Source organism: Mobula birostris, chromosome 4 (genome assembly GCF_030028105.1).
Source record: "Mobula birostris isolate sMobBir1 chromosome 4, sMobBir1.hap1, whole genome shotgun sequence".
Classification (NCBI taxonomy): Eukaryota; Metazoa; Chordata; class Chondrichthyes; order Myliobatiformes; family Myliobatidae; genus Mobula; species Mobula birostris.
In genome coordinates, this window is record NC_092373.1 from 175,966,046 (window position 1) to 175,986,588 (window position 20,543).

The window sequence follows — 20,543 nt, forward strand, 5'->3', positions numbered from 1 at the left end:
GGTGTACCTAATAAAGCGGCCACTAAGTGTATATTCCCTGCCTTGTTTCAATTTCCCAAATGTATTGCCTTTTCCTTGTCTGGATTAAATCCCTTTTGCCAACTGTCTAGGGCATCAATACTTCCTGCAGTCCAAGGCCCTTGTCCTCACTCTCCACACAAAGCCATTGTTTTTGTCACATCTGTAAACTTACATATTTTGCCCTCTACATTTGTCTAAGTATAATAAATATCACTTTTTCCTCAGTGAGAATCAGAATCAAGTTTATTATCACTGGCTTATGTCAGAGAATTTGTTGGTTTGCAGCAGCAGTACAGTGCAAGACATTAAAATTACCAAAATAAATAAATAATGCAAATGACAAATAATGAGGTAATGTTTATGGGTTCATGGACCATACAGAAATCTAATGACAGAGAGAAACAAGCTGGCCCTAAAAGATTGAGCGTGGATCTTTAAGCTCCACTACCTCCGCTCCAATGGTAGTAATGTGGAGAGGGCATACAGGTATCCCGGATGGTGAGGGTCCTTAGTGAGGTTTAATGCCTTCCTGAGGCACTGCCTTGTGAAGATATCCTTGATGGTGGGGAAGGTTGTGCCCATGATGGAACTGGCTAAGTTTACAACTCTCTGCATTCTCCTGTGATCCTGCATCAGAGGCTCCAAACCAGGCTGTGTTATGGAATGTTCTCCATGGTGCATCTGTAGAAATTTGCAAGAGTCTTGGTGACATTCGAAATCGCCTCAAATTCCTCATGAATTATAACCATAGCACACCTTCTTCATGATGTGTTGGGCCCAAGATAGATCCTCTGGGATGTTGACACTCAGGAGCTTGAAGCTGCTCACCCTTTTCACTGCTGACCCCTCAATGTTCTTCTGGTTTCCCCTTCTAGAAGTTCACAATCTTGCTGACACAGAGTACGACGTTCTTGTTGCAAAACCACTCAACCAGCTGATCTATCTCATTTCCTCGTCATCATCTGAGAATCTGCCATCAGTGGTTTCATCAGCAGATTTATAGATAGTGCTTAAGCTGCTCCTAGCCACACAGTCATAAGTGTAGAGAGAGTAGAGCAGTGGGCCAAGCACATCCTTGATGTGCACTTGTGTTGATTGGCGGAGGAGGAGGTGCTATTATCAGCCCACATTGACTGTGGTTTTCCAATGAGGAAGCTGAACATACAGCTACAGGTCCAGGTTTTGAAGCTTGTTGATTAGCACTGAGGGGATGAATGTGTTGAATGCCGGACTGTAATTGATAAGCAGCAACCTGATGTATGATTCACTGCTGTCTAGGTGCTCCAAAGGCAAGTGGAAAGCCAGTGAGATTGTGTCCACCTATTGTGGCGGTACGGAAGTTGCAGGAGTTAATTCTAGCCATGACCAACCTCTTAAGGCATCTGAAATCATTAATTAAAAAAAGCAAAAGTTGGGGTAGTCTTTTGGATCCCATGGGGTTTTACTTTGTAATCAGCCATATGACACCTTGCTAAAATCTCCATAGATGACATTAAATGCACCCAAAGTTATTGCCTCAAATATTCTACGTCTGTCAGAATCTCTTCACAATTCCACACTGACTAACCCTGATTAATCTGTACCTTCTAAGTTCTGGTTTATATGCAACATTCCCTCTAATTTTTATTACAGCTGCCTGGACCAATCATTGTTCTGAGCAGGAAATTTTTACATGGCCTGAAAACTGCATTGCTGTTTAAATGTTGAAATGTTAAGAAAATTCCAATCTTGTGGCAACAAAGGCTATGTGCATGGGATCGTTTCAGTTATTATGTGACTGTGCACCCATGCAGCTTAGAGGGAACAGTGTTTATATGGTTCTTTAGAAAGCTTTCCAATGATTTTCACATCACTGGTTAAACTTAGCTGGTACTTATTATTTCAGAGGATCTGTCCAGGGTCGAGTATTATACTACTTTAAAATTTATTTTTTTCTCAGCTCAAGCTGGTAAAACCTGAGACAAGCACACTCATTTCTCAATTGTTTTAGAACTTTCTGACTATTCTAGTGGTGTTTAGTATTGTGGCTTTCTGGAGATTTATTTAAATATTGCTGTGTAGGCCTAATTGTTCAATGCTATTGTGATGATGCAGTTGAAGATATTACTATTGGGACAATGTTCATGTTCCACAGTCTTTAAATTTCCCCTTTTACTTCAGTGTACTGGAGTTTTTCACGCATTATTACTATTATTTTTTTCTTATTCTTTTTGTATTTGCATATTGGTTGCTTGTCTGTCCTGTTGGGTGCGGTCTTTCATTGATTCTATCGCGTTTCTTGTATTTACTGTGGCTGCCTGCAAGAAAATGGGTTCTATATGGCGACATACTATCTTCTTTGATAGCTTACTTGGAACTTCTTTATCCACTTTTCCCCTTTCACGACTACAACATCCACAATCCTCTAATCCTTTGACACTGTTTTCGCAGCTGAAGATTGAAAAATTGTAAGCAGAGTTTCTTCAGTTTTCTCTCTGTGATAGATTTTATCTGGGCCAGGTAAATTACCTATCTTAATCTTCTTAATATTTCTTCCTTTACTTTTTATCCCATTAAATATTTTGCATTCATCTTCTTTATCTTCAATATAACCATCTTCCCCCTCTTTTGTCAGGTTTGGATTTATTTAACACATCTTCAACTGCTCCTTGCTTCAGTCTAAGATCCCTTCGTGTTTTAAGAAGGCAACGATAATCCCGGTGCCAAAGAAGAGGAAGGTGGCATGCCTGAATGACTATCGACCTGTGGCTCTGACATCAATTGTTATGAAGTGCTTCAAGCGATTGGTTATGGCACACATCAACCACAGCTTACCAGTCAACCTCGACGCTTTGCAATTCGCCTACCGGAGCAACAGGTCAACAGCAGATGCTATCTCTCTGGCCCTATATTCCTCCTGAGAACACCTGGAGGATAAAGACGCATATGTAAGGTTCCTTTTCATTGACTACAGCTCTGCCTTTAATACCATCATTCCAAATAAACTGATTCCTAAGTTCCGGAACCTGGGCTTTAGCACTCAGATCTGCAGCTGGATCTTGAACTTCCTCACAGACAGGCTGTAAAAACAGGGGACAAGCTCTCCTCTACAATCACTCTGAGCACCAGAGCCCCACAAGGCCGTGTACTCAGCCCCCTGCTGTATTCACTGTACACCCATGATTGTGTAGCCAAGTTTCCATCGAACTCAATATATAAGTTTGCTGATGACACAACAATTGTAGGCCATATCTCGGGCAATGATGAGTTTGAGTAAAGAGAGGAAATTAAGAACCTGGTGGCATGGTGCGAAGACAATAACCTATCCCTCAACGTCAGCAAGACGAAGGAATTGGTTGTTGACTTCAGAAGGAGTATCAGACCGCACGACCCAATTTACATCGGTGGTGCGCAAGTGGAACAGGTCAAAAGTTTTAAATTCCTCGAGGTCAATATCACAAATGACCTGACTTGGTCCAACCAAACAGAGTCCACTGCCAAGAAGGCCCACCAGCACCCTTACTTCCTGAGAGAGCTAAAGAAACTTGGCCTGTTCCCTAAAATCCTCACTAATTTTTATAGATGCACCGTAGAAAGCATTCTTCTAGGGTGCATCACAACCTGGTATGGAAGTTGTCCTGTCCAAGACCGGAAGAAGCTGCAGAAGATCGTGAACACGGCGCAGCACATCACACAAACCAATCTTACGTCCGTGGACTCACTTTACACTGCACGCTGTCGGAGCAGTGCTGCCAGGATAATCAAGGACACGACCCACCCAGCCAACACACTTTTTGTCCTTCTTCCCTCCGGGAATTGATCTATTGTATGCCAATATTTTGCACGCCCTCTCTTAATTTCTTTTTACGTTCCCCATATCTACCTGCACTCCTCTAGGCTTTCTGCTGTATTAAATGCTCAGTGTCTGAACTAAGCTTCTCTGTTTTGCCTTGCTCTCTCTGTACCTTTTTATCCATAGAACTCCAGATTAGTCAAAGGGGAACATGTTTATCTGAATCTTCTTAAGTAGCTTCCTTTTCTCTGACACTGCAATACCTTCCCATATTCTCATGGTCAATCACCAGATTTTTGTAAAATACTTCAGGTATAATCTTTTATCCATTATATTAGACTATTTCCATAGTTCTATGGAGAATCTTTTTCCTATCATCTACCCAATCTATACTTACATTATTTTGTATACCTCTGCCAGGAAATCCCTCAGCCTCTTCAATTTCACGGTAAACAAAAGGAAGCCAAACCAACTCTGCCAGGGAGGAATATGGTGGAAGAAACTGTGTTGTGAAGTGATGGAGTTTGGAGAGTGTCAGAGTTCATGATGGAGGTGCCAACTGATGCTGAACAGAATTAGTAGAGGGCAGAATTTGAGGAATTATATTCGAGAGGTGGAGTTTGTAGGAGAAATGGGGTTGGTAGAATAGTGGTTTTGTTAAAGACCTGAAAGGTGGTGTGGCAAAACAAACAGAATGCTGGAGGAACTCAGCAAGTCAAGCAGGATCCATGGAGGGGAGAGCGTTTGATGAAGCAAAGACAGAGCTTTAGGAACAGGCCGAGTAGAGGAGTGGTTGGCTGAAGTAATGGTTGGGAAGGGGTGTATTTGATTCTAGTACAGTATTTTGAGTCAAGATGGCGCTGAACTGCGATGTCCGTCAAGGTCGTGTTCACACCATTGTATTTTATTTGTAGGGGTGATTTTGGGAACAGCACGGGGAGACAGGCGTTGGGCTAGGGGTCAGCGATGAGGGGGAGTTATACGTCAGGGGCAGGAGCTGGTAGTCGCACTCCGCGATTAAAGAGCAGGGTCTAGGCGGCCACGGCCGCGGTTCGGGATCGCAGGCGGAATTGGAGTGAGGGGCGGAGTCTAGGTGATGGACGGCTGGGACCTGTCATTCTTCCAAAGCCAAGGAATTTCCCGCTCGCCCTTTCACCCGACCGCTGAGCCAATAGGGAACGCACATCTGGCAGTGTTTACCATCGCGAGGCGTGACGTCACGTTTCGTCGGTCCAGGGGCGCGGTCTCCGTCTTCCGCTGACGCCACCATGGTGCTGGATGTTCTGGCGCGCATCGTCAAGGTGCAGCTGCCTGCCTACCTAAAGCGGATCCCGCTGCCTGTCACCGTGGGCGGCTTCGCCCAGCTCACAGGTAAAGGAAGGGATACAGTTTCACTTTTCGTCATCCCCAACCCCCTTCTTCTTACCCCCTTCCCCTCACCTCAGTTACCCAAACCCCGTACCTTCACCCCCAACCCTCTCCACCCCACCACTTCAACGTCAGTTCCACGTGTCTTTGTTTAATTCTATGACTTTATGATACATTGCTACTTCCAGCATTTTCCCAAAGGCTAAATTGTGAATGTTTCCTGTGTTTTATCCCCTTTCTTGGATGGGTGAACGATGTCTGTTTGTGTTTTTACCAATCTGTTGGGACCTTTCCAGAATCTTGGGAAGTAGAAGGTCATAAATAAACTGATGGAAATGCTCTGATGGTCAGTCAGTATTTGCAGTTTTTGGATCCGCTATTTTTGCAGCCATTTCTCTTAGAAGCAACGCAACGCAAAGAGCTGCGGTAACTCAGCCTGTCATGCAGCATCTACATTGGGAACTGGACCAATGTCACTTCATGTCAAGACCCTTCATTTGTACTGAAAGATAGAGATGAGATAACTAATATAAAAAAGTTGAGGGAAGGGGTGGGGCAAGAACTGGCAGGTGAAAGGTGGATCCAAGTGAGGAGGGAGAGTGCTAATAGTGAGTCACGATGAGGTGGAAATGATAAAAGGCTGAAAGTGGAATCTGATTGGAGAGGAAAGTGGAGCATGGAATAACAGGAGGGATGTTGGCAGGGCAACTAGTGGAAGTAACGTGGGGGTGATGGGCAGATAGAATCAGGTTTATTGTCACTGGCATGTGATGTGAAATTTGTTAACTTAGCAGCAGTTCAATGCAATACATAATCTAGAAGAGAGAAAAAAAATAAATTTAGGAATCGGATGGCAGAGGGGAGGAAGCTGTTCCTGAATCGCTGAGTGTGTGCCTTCAGGCTTCTGTACCTCCTACCTGATGGTAACAGTGAGAAAAGGGCATGCTCTGGGTGCTGGAGGTCCTTAATAATGGATGCTGCCTTTCTGAGACACCGCTCCCTAAAGATGTCCTGGGTACTTTGTAGGTTAGTACCCAAGATGAAGCTGACTAGATTTACAACCCTCTGAAACTTCTTTCGGTCCTGTGCAGTAGCCCCTCCATACCAGACAGTGATGCAGCCTGTCAGAATGCTCTCCACGGTACAATTATAGAAGTTTTTGAGTGTATTTGTTGACATGCCAAATCTCTTCAAGCTCCTGATAAAGTATAACTGCTGTCTTGCTTTCTCTATGACTACGTCAATATGTTGGGACTAGGTTAGATCCTCAGAGATCTTGACACCCAGGAACTTAAAGCTGCTTACTCTCTCCACTTCTGATCCCTCTACGAGGATTGGTATGTGTTCCTTTGTCTTCCTGAAGTTCACAATCAGCTCTTTCGTCTTACTGACGCTGAGCGCCAGGTTGTTGCTGCGGCACCACTCCACTAGTTGGCATATCTCACTCCTGTACGCCCTCTCATCACCACCTGAGATTCTACCAACAATGGTTATATCATCAGCAAATTTATAGATGGTATTTGAGCTATGCTCAGCCACACAGTCATGTGTATACAGAGAGTAGAGCAGTGGGCTAAGCACACACCCCTGAGGTGCGCCAGTGTTGATCGTCAGCGAGGAGGATATGTTATCACCAGTCCCCACAGATTGTGGTCTTCCGGTTAGGAAGTCGAGGATCCAATTAGAGGCTCAGGTTCTGCAACTTCTCAATCAGGATTGTGGGAATGATGGTATTAAATGCTGAGCTATAGTCGATGAACAGCATCTTGTGTTGTGTAGGTAGTCTAAAGCTGTGTGGAGAGCCATTGAGATTGTGTCTGCTGTTGACCTAGTGTGGCGATAGGCAATGGGTCCAGGTCCTTGCTGAGTCAGGAGTTCAGTCTAAAAGCATTTCATCACTGTCAATGTGAGTGCTACCGGGCGATGGTCATTAAGGCAGCCCACATTATTCTTCTTTGGCACTGGTATAATTGTTGCATTTTTGAAGCAAGAGAGGGACCAGCATTTTGTGTGTGTTACTTCCTTCTATGGAGGCTGCCTGACCTGTTGAGTTCCTCCTGCATTTTGTGTGTTGACTCGAGATTATAGAATCTGCAATCTTTTGTGCATTCACTTCCCTTAAGATCCTGGGAAGCAGGCTGTCAGGTCCAGGGAACTTGTAGGACTTTAGTCCCAATAATTTGCCCAGTATCCTTTTGCTACTGAGAGTTGTTTTGAAATGTTCTCCGTCCCTCTTGTCTTTAAGCTGTCCACCATGAAATCAGAGCTAGAATACTTTTTCAACGTCTCCGTTGCTTTTGTCTTTCCCATTATAAATTTCCAAATCTTATCATTGTAGGTGATTCAAAAGCTAGCTACATATTTTATAGGGAGGAGGGCAGTGTTGATTATAGGAAAGTGTAATGGTCTGGTCAGTTTGGTAGATATTTAATGCAGCAGCATGTGATGCAGTTATTGGAACTGCTGCTTTACAACTTCAGTCCTGTCTGGGTGGTGGTTGCAATTCTGAAACTTGAGAGGTTAGGTTTCTCACTATGCGTAATTATAGTTAGGCATGGACTAGATGGTCCGAATAGCCTGTTTTGTACTGTGCTGCTCTATGACTGTCGAAACATACAGTGAAATGTGTAGTTTGCGTCAAAGCAAATTAATGAAGATTGTCCTGGGGCAGCCTGCAGTGTCACTATACTTCTGGCTGAACATAGCATGTCCACAATTTGCTAATCCCAACTGTATGTCTGCATCATCAAACTCCTTGCTAAGAATGGTTCCTTAGCCTTCACGCGTTGATACTCATTTCTTCAGGATCTCACTTCTTGTCTTGGCCTCTGAAAGGTTTTGAGAAAGGCAACTTGAAGCCTGTGCTACTTCATTTCTTCCTCACCAATTTAACAATTACAGATGTATTTGATTGGAAAGGCTCCTCCAGGCTCTCTTGCTAATTCCTCTCTTCCTTGAGCCCATCTGCCAATCAACATCTCACCTGAATCCACCTTTTGCTTGCCAGCTCTTGCACCTCCCCTCCCAACTCTTTACACTGTCTCTCTCAGTGACCTGATGAAGGGTATTGGTCTGAAATATTGAATGTTTATTCCGCTGCCTGACCTGCATTTTGTGTTTGTTGCTGGGGATGAATCATGTTGTGTAAATGTGGGGAGGCTGAAATCCCCGACACATTTTAAAAAGTGCTTGGAAGTTTGTGGCCCACTGGGTCAAGTGTTGGAAAGTGGGACAAAGTTAGAGTCCAGTTGCAAACCAGAGATCAAGTCCTGCTGTAGGGTCTCGGCCTGAAATGTCGAGTGTACTCTTTTCCATAGATGCTATCTAGTTTTCTGAGTTCCAACAGCATTTTGTGTGTGGTACAGGTCGACCTTCACTAATCCGACTACCTATAATCCGGCACTGATTATGCTTAATATGATCCTTCCTTTGATAAATTATAGACACTAGCATTTTACTGGGTTAGCACTTATCTTCACAACATTGTTTATCTTTCCCTTAAATTTGATATGCTTCTTGACTTGACTTTTTGAGAATAAAATATCTCCTTAAATATCTGCTGTTGCCTACTTATGCCTTGTCTCTAATGCAGTGACCCTCTATGCAAACTGCTGTTTAATGTTGTACGTCAGTTTTAGCATAGCTCTCCTGCTCTTGTATTTTGTGCAACAGCAGGGACAAGTGCTGCTCAAGAGCCTGCTTCTGTACAATTTAACTCTGACACCAATAAAGAAAATCATCCCATGCTCCTGCGTCCTCAGAGGCTCCATCTTCCTCTCACCCCACCCCTCCCCTCTCCATTGACACCCCCAGCCTCCCCCCTCCCCCCTCTGATCCCAGCTCTCAAGATTCCAGCCTTGAACTCCAGGCCGGGTCTTTATGTGCTGCTGTTGTGACTCCCGTCTCCCCTTCCCCCACCACCACTCCGCAGCCCCGTCTTCCTCAGATCCCACCGTCAACTCCTGGGCCCTCGGAGGCTCCATCTTCCTCTCACCCCAACCCTCCCCTCTCCATTGACACCCCCAGCCTCCCCCCTCCCCCCCTCTGATCCCAGCTCTCATCTGTGCCGGGTCTTTACCATCCCCTCTGACCTTCAACTGTCGGAGGCAGAACGCTTTGTTCTCAGTAAGGGCCTCACCTTTGTCCCCCTTCGCCCACACCTCAGCGAGTTCCGTGTTCGCCACGATGCGGAACTTTTCTTCTGCTGTCTCCGTCTCCGAGCCTACTTCTTCGGCAAGGACTCTTCCACCCCCACCGATGACCCCTTCTCCTGTCTTCAACCCTCCTCTTCTTCATGGACATCCCGCTCTGGTCTTCTGCCTGCTCTGGATCTCTTTATTGCTAATTGCCGACGGGACATCAACCGTCTCGACTTCACCGCACCTTGTCCCCATTCCAACCTCACTCCTTCCGAACGCTCTGCTCTCCACTCCCTCCGCACTAATCCTAACCTTATTATTAAACCCGCCGATAAGGGGTGTGCTGTTGTAGTCTGGCATACTGACCTCTACCTTGCCGAGGCACAGCGACAACTTGCGGATACCTCCTCTTATTTACCCCTGGATCGTGACCCCTCTAAGGAGCACCAGGCCATTGTCTCCCGCACCATCACCGACTTTATCCGCTCAGGGGATCTCCCATCCACTGCTACCAACCTTATAGTTCCCACACCCCGCATTTCCCGTTTCTACCTCCTACCCAAGATCCACAAACCTGCCTGTCCTGGCCGACCAATTGTCTCAGCTTGCTCCTGCCCCACCGAACTCATTTCTACATACCTCGACACGGTTTTATCACCCCTTGTTCAATCCCTTCCAACCTATGTTCGTGACACTTCTCACGCTCTTAAACTTTTCGATGATTTTAAGTTCCCTAGCCCTCACCGCTTTATTTTCACCATGGATGTCCAGTCCTTATATACTTCCATCCCCCATCAGGAAGGTCTCAAAGCTCTCCGCTTCTTTTTGGATTCCAGACCTAATCAGTTCCCCTCTACCACCACTCTGCTCCGTCTAGCGGAATTAGTCCTTACTCTTAATAATTTCTCCTTTGGCTTCTCCCACTTCCTCCAAACTAAAAGTGTAGCTATGGGCACCCGTATGGGTCCTAGCTATGCCTGCCTTTTTGTTGGCTTTGTGGAACAATCTATGTTCCGTGCCTATTCTGGTACACTTTTCCTTCGCTACATCGACGACTGCATTGGCGCTGCTTCCTGCAGGCATGCAGAAGTCGTTGACTTTATTAACTTTGCCTCCAACTTTCACCCTGCCCTCAAGTTTACCTGGTCCATTTCCGACACTTCCCTCCCCTTTCTAGATCTTTCTGTCTCTGTCTCTGGAGACAGCTTATCCACTGATGTCTACTGTAAGCCTACGGACTCTCACAGCTATCTGGACTATTCCTCTTCTCACCCTGTCCCTTGCAAAAACGCCATCCCCTTCTCGCAATTCCTCCGTCTCCGCCGCATCTGCTCTCAGGATGAGGCTTTTCATTCTAGGGCGAGGGAGATGTCTTCATTTTTTAAAGAAAGGGGCTTCCCTTCCTCCACTATCAACTCTGCTCTTAAACGCATCTCCCGCATTTCACGTATATCTGCTCTCACTCCATCCTCCCGCCACCCCACTAGGAATAGGGTTCTCCTGGTCCTCACCTACACCCCACCAGCCTCCGGGTCCAACATATTATTCTCCGTAACTTCTGCCACCTCCAACGGGATCCCACCACTAAGCACATCTTTCCCTCCCCCCCGCCTCTGCATTCCGCAGGGATCGCTCCCTACACAACTCCCTTGTCCATTCGTCCCCCCATCCCTCCCCACTGATCTCCCTCCTGGCACTTATCCGTCTAAGCGGAACAAGTGCTACACATGCCCTTACACTTCCTCCCTTACCACCATTCAGGGCCCCAAACAGTCCTTCCAGGTGAGGCAACACTTCACCTGTGTGTCGACTGAGGTGATATACTGCGTCCGGTGCTCCCGATGTGGCCTTTTATATATTGGCGAGACCCGACGCAGACTGGGAGACCGCTTTGCTGAACATCTACGCTCTGTCCGCCAGAGAAAGCAGGATCTCCCAGTGGCCACACATTTTAATTCCACATCCCATTCCCATTCTGACATGTCTATCCACGGCCTCCTCTACTGTAAAGATGAAGCCACACTCAGGTTGGAGGAACAACACCTTATATTCTGTCTGGGTAGCCTCCAACCTGATGGCATGAACATCGACTTCTCTAACTTCCGCTAGGCCCCACCTCCCCCTTGTACCCCATCTGTTACTTATTTTTATGCACACATTCTTTCTCTCACTCTCCTTTTTCTCCCTCTATCCCTCTGAATATACCTCTTGCCCATCCTCTGGGTCCCCCCCCTTGTCTTTCTTCCCAGACCTCCTGTCCCATGATCCTCTCGCATCCCCTTTTGCCAATCACCTGTCCAGCTCTTGGCTCCATCCCTCCCCCTCCTGTCTTCTATCATTTTGGATCTCCCCCTCCCCCTCCAACTTTCAAATCCCTTACTCACTCTTCCTTCAGTTAGTCCTGACGAAGGGTCTCGGCCTGAAACGTCGACTGCACCTCTTCCTAGAGATGCTGCCTGGCCTGCTGCGTTCACCAGCAACTTTGATGTGTGTTGCTTGAATTTCCAGCATCTGCAGAATTCCTGTTGTTTGTGTTTAAAAATCATCCCATATCCTTTTTTAACCATGTTATTGCCATTCCTGCTACCTTTCTAAGTATCTGTAGATGTAGGATCAGAGGTCTTTTTCTCTTCCTGCATATTACAGCATTGTCCTGCTCTTGTCTTGGGTACAAACGAGAGATCCTTAGAATGAACACCCTCAGACTCTGTCTTGTTGTTACTTCCCAAATTCATAATCTCCTAATTGCCTGCAGGAATTAGTGAAACAGACATGCAGGGAGATTGCAGGTAATTGTAAGAATAATAGAGTTGCAATAATAGGTAATTTTAATTTCCCTCACATTTATTAGTGTGAAGGGATTGGATGGGGTGGAATTTGATAAATGTCTTGGGAAGCTTTTCCAAACAGTGTGTCGATGTTTTTGTTAGAGATGGGACAGTGCTTGACCACCTCTTGGGAAATGGGGCTGGGTAAGTGACAGAAGCATAGAGGAGCTCTTTGGGACCGTAATTCTATTAGTTTTAAAATAGTTCTAGAAAAAGATAGGACTAGTCCATAAATTAAAATGCGAAATTTTGGGTGATTGGGAGAGGCTATTTGCAAATATAGAGGTGTCTGGGAAATGGGAGGCTTTCCAAAGTGAAGTAGAGTTAGGGGATAGCATGTTCCTTTCTGAATGAAGTGCAAGGCTGACAGGATTCGAGAAACCTGATTGACGGGGGATATCGAGCCAAGAATAAAGCACATCAGCTGGGATCCACTAAATCCCTTCAGTATGAGAGAACATGAGGGAAATCAGGAGGGCAGATTGACAAATAAATGAGTAAATTAGTTTATTATTGTCATGTGTACCAATGTACTTGCATATTGTTCATACATATCAATTCATTACAACAATACGTTAAGGTAAAACAATAACAATAAAAAATGTGTTATAGTTACAGAGAAAGTGTAGTTAGATAATAAGGTGCAAGATCATAGGGTAGAAGCTGTCCTTGAGCTTAGTAGTATGTGTTTCAGGCTTTTGTATCTTCTGTCGGATTTGAGGGGGGAAGAGTGAATGTCTGGGTTGGGTAGGGTCTTTGATTATGCTCTTGTGGTATAGTGAGAAGTGAACTCAGTCCATAGAGTGTAGACTAGTTTCTGTGATGTGTTGAGCTATGTCGACAACCCTCCAGAAGAGCAGTGATGCTTTCCATGGGGAAGAAGAAGAAAGCCCTTAACTCCGAGCGGAGTCATCGGGATGCCGTCATGATGGCGTTATTTTTTAGCAGGCTTTCTGTTGCTAGCTCGACGCTCAACCCAGCACGGATGGAAAGTGCGCAAGGGAGCCGGCTGGATTCGAACTCGGGAGCCTTCGCTTTGTAGTCTGGCACTGATGCCACTAGGCCACCAGATGGCAAGCTTTCCATGGTGCATTGGTTAAAAATTGGTCAGTGTCAAATGGACATGCCAAATTTGTTTAACCTCCTGAGGAAGTAAAAGGACTGGTGAGTATTCTTGGCCATGGCGTCAATGTGATTGGACCAGGACTGGTGATGTTTACTTCTAAGAACTTGAAGCTCTCAAACCTCTAGACCTCAGCACCTTCATAATTGAGAACCTGAGATAGCTTTGGGATAGACAAGGAAAATCTTTAGAGTATACAGTGTAAAAGGGTAACTGGGGGGAAAAATAGGTGCTGTTAATTATCATCAAAGTTGCTGGTGAACGCAACAGGCCAGACAGCATCTCTAGGAAGAGGTACAGTCGACGTTTCAGGCCGAGACCCTTCGTCAGAGAGATGCTGCCTGGCCTGCTGCGTTCACCAGCAACTTTGATGTGTGTTGCTTGAATTTCCAGCATCTGCAGAATTCCTGTTGTTTGCTGTTAATTATCAATGGGGTTGTCTGTGTGTGGAGCCAAAGAAGGTAGGAGAGACGTTAAATCAATATACATTGTTGGTATTTGTCATGAAAGTTAAGGAATTAAGGGAAACAAATAATTACTGTATGTGTTGGAATCTGTCCACATTAAAGCAGTGGTGCTGGCAGACTTGAGGCCCATTAAGGTGAATAAATTCCCTGGGTCTGACCAAGGATATCCTAGGACACTAAAGGAAGATAGGGGAGGAAAGACGTTATAGGGACCATCTTTAGGTACTGACTGGATACCAGAATACCGGAAAGAAAAGCCAGGTAGTTGTAGGTCGGTGAGTCTGATGTTAGTGGTGAGAAGGTTAGTGAGGGGATTGTGATATGTGGGATATACCAACATTTGGAAAGGAAGGTCACCATAAATTTGCCTCACGTATTTAATTGTTTTTTTTTGAGGAGGTAACAAAGAAATTTGATAAGCGCAAGGTGGTAGATGGTGGGTATGTGGACTATAGCAAGGCTGGGATTTTTTCTTTGGAGCTTAGAAAGCTGAGGGTTGAGCATAAGAGGTATGGAAAATCATAACGGGCTTAGATAAGGTAGATGACCAGTCTTTATCCCACGGTAGGGGAAGCTAAAACTAAATGATGCAGATTTAAAGTGAGAGGGGAAATTTTAAACATAGGTTGTTTTTATATGCAATAAGCTGCCAGAGGGTAGAGGGAAATTGAAAATCTGACTGGGTGGCACCACGACAATTGATTAATGTCAGCAAGACCAAGGAACTGATTATTGACTTCAGGAGGAGGAAACTGGAGGTCCATGAGCCAGTCCTCATTGGAGGATCAGAGGTGGAGAAAATCTACAACTTTAAATTCCTCGGTGTTAGCATCCTACAAAAAATAGTCCATCATGGGTAGACCCCTCCCCACCATTGAGCACATTTACATGGAGTGTTGTCGTAGGAACGTGGCGTCCATTATGAGGGACCCTCACCACTCAGGTCATACTTCCTTCTCACTGCTGCCAGCAGTAAGGAGATACAGGAGCCTTGGGACTCACGCCACCAGGTTCAGGAACAGTTATTACCTCTCAACCAGCAAACTCCTAAACCAGAGGGGATAACTTCACTCATCTTTGAACTGATCCCACAACCTATGGACTCATTTTCAAGGACTCTTCATCTCACATTTTCAATATTGCATATTTATCTATTATTATTTATTTTTGTATTTGCACAGTTTGTTGTCTTTTGCACAGTGGTTGAATGCCCAAGTTGATGCAGTCTTTCATTGATTCTATTATGGTTATTGGATTCATTGAGTATGCCCTCAGAAAATGAATCTCAGGGTTGTATATGGTGACATTTCTGTACTTGAATAATATACTTTGAACTTTTGAGAAAGCTGTAAAAGCAGATACAATTACAACGTTTAAAAGGCGTTGAGATGGGTACATCGATGGAAAAGGTTTAGAAAGTTTGGCTTAAACATCTGAAAATAGGACTAGCTTGAATGGACATCTCGTTTTTTTATGGACATGCTGGGCCAAAGAGTTTGTTCCATGCTGAATGACTTCAAATGCTATTTGTCATTTTTTTTTGGCCAAATCACTAGACTTTGTTTTTTCAGAACTTAAGATAATTAGTGAAGATGTCTTGGAGGTAGTCTGCATTATAGCAGATGAGAGGCTAGCTGTCTTTAGGTGTAGGAAGGTAGGTAATCTGGGCCTAATCAGGTACATCCAAAACATTGTGGGAAACTAGAGAAGAAATGATAGAAGCCCTGGCTGAGATATATGTTAACAGAAGTGCCAGAAAACTAGAGTGTGGCTAATGTTGTGCCTTAGTTCAGAAGGGCTGCAAGGAAAAGCCTGGGAATTACAGACCATGAGATATAGGAGCAGAAGCAGGCCATTCGGCCCAGCAAGTCTATTGTCTGTGGTAGAGAAGTTACTAGAGGGAATTCCAAGGGGTAAGATATAGAAGCATTTTGGAAAGGTGGTTCATGGGGATTGTTAGCAATGCTTTTTGTATGGAAGATCATGTCCTGCAAACTTGATTGTGGTTTTTGAAGAAGTAACCAAGAAGGTTGAGAGGGGGTGGTTGATATAGTCTATAGTAAGGCTTTTAAAGTTCTACATAATAGGTTGCAATGGAAAGTTAGATTACATATGATCCAGGGAGAATTAATCAGATACACGGCTGGCTTTCTGCTAGGAAACAAGGTGATGGTGCAAGGTTGTTTTTTGGACTGGAGGCCCATGACTAGTGTTTCCCCAGGGTCAGTGCTAGGCCCATTGCTAGTTGTTATCCATATCAACAATTTGGATGAGAAGGTATGTTAGTAAGTTTGCAGGTGATATGAATATTATTGACAGTGAAGATGGTTATCAGGATTTAGGGATACTGGGTAAGTGGGCTGAGAAATGGCAAATGCAGTTCAATTTGGGTAAGTGAGAGGTGTTACGTTGATTGAGTTAGGACATTCACGATCAACAATAGGACTTGAGGGAGTATTGTAGAACAGAGGGACAAGTACTACAAGTACATGGTTCCCTGAAATTAGCATCGTAGGTAGTTAAGGTAGTAAAGAAGCTTTTTATCATGTTGGTCTTTTCCAGTTGGCATTAAGTTGGGATGTTATATTGTTGTTCAAGATGTCGATGAGATTGTATTTGGATTACAGTATGTTTCGTTTTGAACTGAATAATGGAGAGAGACTAAACATGTTCGGACTTATTTCATTGGAGCATTGGTGAATGAGGAGCTAATCTTAGAGGTGTATAAAATCATTAGAGGCATAGATAGAGCCAGTGCACAAAGACTTTCCTCCCAGGTATAGGGAATCAATAACCAGAGTACATTGGTATGAGATGAAAGGGAAGATATTTAACAGGAACTTGAAGGGCAACTTTTTAAATCAGAGTGATCAATATATGGAATGAGCTGCAGCTTCCGGAGGAAGTAGTGGAGGCACATACATTAATACCATTTTAAAAAGCACTTAGATAGATACAATACATGCTGACATGAAACTGACATGAATCAGACGCCGGCAGATAGGGTTAGCTAAGTTGAGAATTTTGGTTGGCATGGAGCATTTTGACAAGGAGTCCATTTCTATGTTGTGTCTCTCTCATCTTCCTGCTGTTTATAGATTTTCTCAAAATCAACCACAGAACCACTTGTTATATCAGCAAACATTTTTAAGCCCCAAGTCTTTTATAAGTATAAGTCAGTAAAATGTACTGATCAGTCATGCCCTTGATGCTGGTGTGTAAAGAAATTCAGGTGACAAGGCTCTAGTGAGATCACATGGGTTATTGTGTATAATTTTGGTCTTGATTTAAAAAAAAATACAGTAAATGACATGTATGACATTGTGATTGAACAGGCCATTTAGCAACGTAACATGTGACCTCATTGAAACAAACAACATTTTCAAAGGGCTTTGCAGGTTAGATAAGGAAAAGTGGAGATATAAGTGATTGCAGATGCTGGAATCTGGAGCAACAAATAATCTGCTGGGTGGAGCAGATTCTGTGGAAGGAAATTAATTCTCAGTTTTGGCTGAAAACGATGTATTGGGACTGAGAATGGACTGGTGAGATGGCTAGTTTAAAAAGAAAGGAAGAAGTGATTGATGGATTGAAGGCTGGAAGATGACAGGCAGGTTATGCCATGGAAGAGAGCAGGGATGAGTTGGGAAATAGTAACAAATGAGTGATCAGTGGAAGGAAGCAGAGAAAATATAGAAAAGCTGATGGTGCAAGGTGGGGGGAGATGAATGGATTGACAGCTGCTGGGGAGAGATGAGCAGAAATACAAAGGGCTGCTGGTGTTGGACTCCTGAGTGAAGGTATGGGACCACTGGAGATGGGTGAATGGTAGTTGGAACTGGAACCGGAACCAGATGGAGGGGGTTCGGAAGACCTGTGGGGGAATCATGAGTGTAGTGGTGGTTTGAACTTGGGGGGGTGGTGGGAGAGGGTCAAAAATGGGGGACCATTGAAGGATTGGAAGGAGAGAGGATGTGGGGAACAACTTACTGGAGGGGAGGTTACTAAAACTGGAAAACTCAATACTCATCCTTTGGGTTGTAGACAACCACGCAGAATATGAATTGTCGTTCCTCCAGCCCGTGTTGGACCTCTCCCTGGTAGTAGGCAAGGCTGAGTATGGACAGGTCAGTGTGGGAATGGGAGGAGTATTAAAATGGCATGCAACTAGGAACTCAGTATGGTCATTATGAACTAAGTGTGGTCCCCGAGTCTGTACTGGATCCTGCTGATGTGGAGGAGGCCATGTGAGGAGCACCAAATGCAATAGATGAGGTTGTAAGAGGTGCATGTGAACCTTTGCTGTGTGATGGGGGTCCTTAATATTGTATGCTGCCTTTTGAAGATGTCCTCAGTGCTGGAGAGACTAGTGCCTGTGATGGTGCTGACTTTTGCAGCTTTCTCCAATCGTGTACCAGATGGTGATACAACCCAGTTAGAATGTTCTCCACAATACGCACGTAGAAATTTGCGGGAGTCTTTAGTGACATGCTGTCTCCTCAAAATTCTCATGAAATATAGTTGCTGTCATGGCTTCTTTGTAATTGCATCAATATGTTGGGCCTGGGATAGATCTTCAGATATGCTGACACCCAGGAATTTGAAACTGCTCACCCTTTCCAATGCTGATTCCCTCAATGAGGACTCGTGTATGTTCCCTCAACTTCCCCTTACTGAAGTCCACAATCAATTCCTTGCTCTTACTGACATTGTGCACAAGTTTGCTGTTGTGATACCAGCTAGATGGATCAACCAGCTGATCTATTTTGCACCTGTATGCCTGAAATTGTGTCGAGAATAGTTGTATCATCTGCAAATTTGTAGATGGCATTTCTTAGTCACACATTCGTGGGTGTAGCGAGAGTAGAGCAGTGGGTTAAGCATGCATCCTTGAGGTGCATGTATTTATTGTCAGTGAGGAACAGTTGGATTCATTGGTACCATTTTCTAATCAGCATCTGTGAACAATCAAAAAGAAAGAACATAGGTGGATGATTGAGAGGTTTTCAAAAAGGTAGAATGAACTCAATCAAAGACCGATTGCAGGGCATACTCAAGGGTGAAGGTGAACAGCTGGAAGTGGTGGTGCATGTTGGCACAAATGACGTCGGGAGGATAAGGAAAAAATTCTGCAGCATGACTTCAGAGAAGTCAGAAGGAGGCTGAAAGGCAGGACCTCCAGTGTGGTTATCTCCGGTTTGCTTCCAGTTCCTTGTGCTGGAGAGAACAGGAACAGGGAGATAGGGGATCTGAATGTGTGGCTGAGGAGCTGGTGCGGGAGGCAGGGATTTAGATTCTTGGACCACTGGGATCTGTTTTGGGGTAAGGATGAATTGGACAGAAGGGACGGGTTGCATCTTAACAGACGGGGGACCAGCATTCTGGCAGGCAGGTTTGCCACTGCTACACAGGTGTGTTTAAACTAAGTAGTGGAGGGGGGGAGGAGAGGAAATATAAGGATGGAGTTAAAGGGAAAGAGAAAATATGGAAAGTTAAGAAAAACAACTGAATTAGCGGGGTGGAAAGCTCAGGAAGGAATCGGAGAGTATGACCCAAGTGCAATAGGAATCGATGTGAAAGTTGAGGGGAGTTAGAAGTATTACTTTAAATGGATTAAAAGTATTATATATGAATGCACGGAGTATAAGAAATAAAGTGGATGAGCTTGAGGCTCAGTTGGAAATTGGCAAGTATGATGTTGTGGGAATAACAGAGACATGGCTGCAGGAGGACCAGGGCTGGGAAATAAATATTCAGGATATACATCCTATCGAAAGGACAGACAGGTTGGCAGAGGGGGTGGGGTGGCTCTGTTGGTGAGGAATGAAATTCAGTCACTTGTGAGGGGGGACATGGAATCAGGAGATGTAGAGTCAGTATGGATAGAACTGAGAAACTGTAAGGGCAAAAAGACCCTGATGGGAGTTATCTACAGGCCCCTAAACAGTAACCTGGATATAGGGTGCAAGTTAAATCAAGAGTTCAAATTGGCAAGTCGCAAAGGTAATTCTACGGTTGTTATGGGGGATTTCAATATGCGGGGAGACAGGGAAAATCAGGTTGGTACTGGACCCCAAGAAAGGGAGTTTGTGGAATGCCTCAGAGATGGATTCTTAGAGCAGCTTGTATTAGAGCCTACCGAGGAGAAGGCAATTCTGGATTTAGTGTTGTGTAATGAGCCAGATTTGATAAGGGAACTTGAGGTAAAGGAGCCATTAGGAGGTAGTGACCATAATATGATGTTTTAATCTACAATTTGAGAGGGAGAAGGGAGAATCGGAAGTGTCAGTATTACAGTTGAACAAAGGGGACTATGGACCCATGAGGGAGGAGCTGGCCAAAGTTGACTGGAAAGATACCCTAGCAGGGATGACAGGTATTTCTGGGAATAATACAGAAGGTGCAGGATCAGTTCATTCCAAAGAGGAAGAAAGATTCTAAGGGGAGTAAGGGGTGACCGAAGATGACAAGGGAAGTCAAGGACAGTATAAAAATAAAAGAGAGGAAGTATAATATAGCAAGGATGAGCGGGAAGCTAGAGGATTGGGAGACTTTTAAAGAGCAATAGAAGATAATTAAAAAGGCAATACGGGGGAAAAAGATGAGGTACGAAGGTAAGCTAGCCAAGAATATAAAGGAGGATAGTGAAATCTTCTTTAGGTATGTGAAGAGGAAGAAATTAGTTAAGACCAAAGTTGGGCCCTTAAATACAGAAACGGGTGAAATTATTATGGGGAACAAGGAAATGGCAGATGAGCTGAACAGGTACTTTGGATCTGTCTTCACTAGGGAAGACACAAAACAATCTCCCAGATGTAATAGTGG

General features: G+C 44.5%; 1 protein-coding gene and 1 long non-coding RNA gene across 2 annotated transcripts in view; one reads left to right on the forward strand and one right to left on the reverse strand.

Annotated features, from left to right (window-relative positions):
- Positions 1 to 303: 303 nt before the first annotated feature.
- On the reverse strand, positions 304 to 4,848 carry LOC140196080 (uncharacterized). The gene is made up of 3 exons (XR_011885608.1): positions 4,191 to 4,848; positions 2,836 to 2,927; positions 304 to 1,403 (listed from the first exon to the last, which is right to left on the reverse strand). It is a non-coding gene; the product is annotated as an uncharacterized lncRNA (long non-coding RNA).
- A 179-nt stretch (positions 4,849 to 5,027) lies between these two features.
- Positions 5,028 to 20,543, forward strand: part of cisd2 (CDGSH iron sulfur domain 2) — a 35,733-nt gene continuing 20,217 nt past the window's right edge. Inside the window, exon 1 of the mRNA XM_072254790.1 lies at positions 5,028 to 5,164. Coding sequence (XP_072110891.1) covers positions 5,062 to 5,164 — 103 coding nt within the window. The 5' untranslated portion in view covers positions 5,028 to 5,061. The remainder of the gene's footprint in view (positions 5,165 to 20,543) is intronic.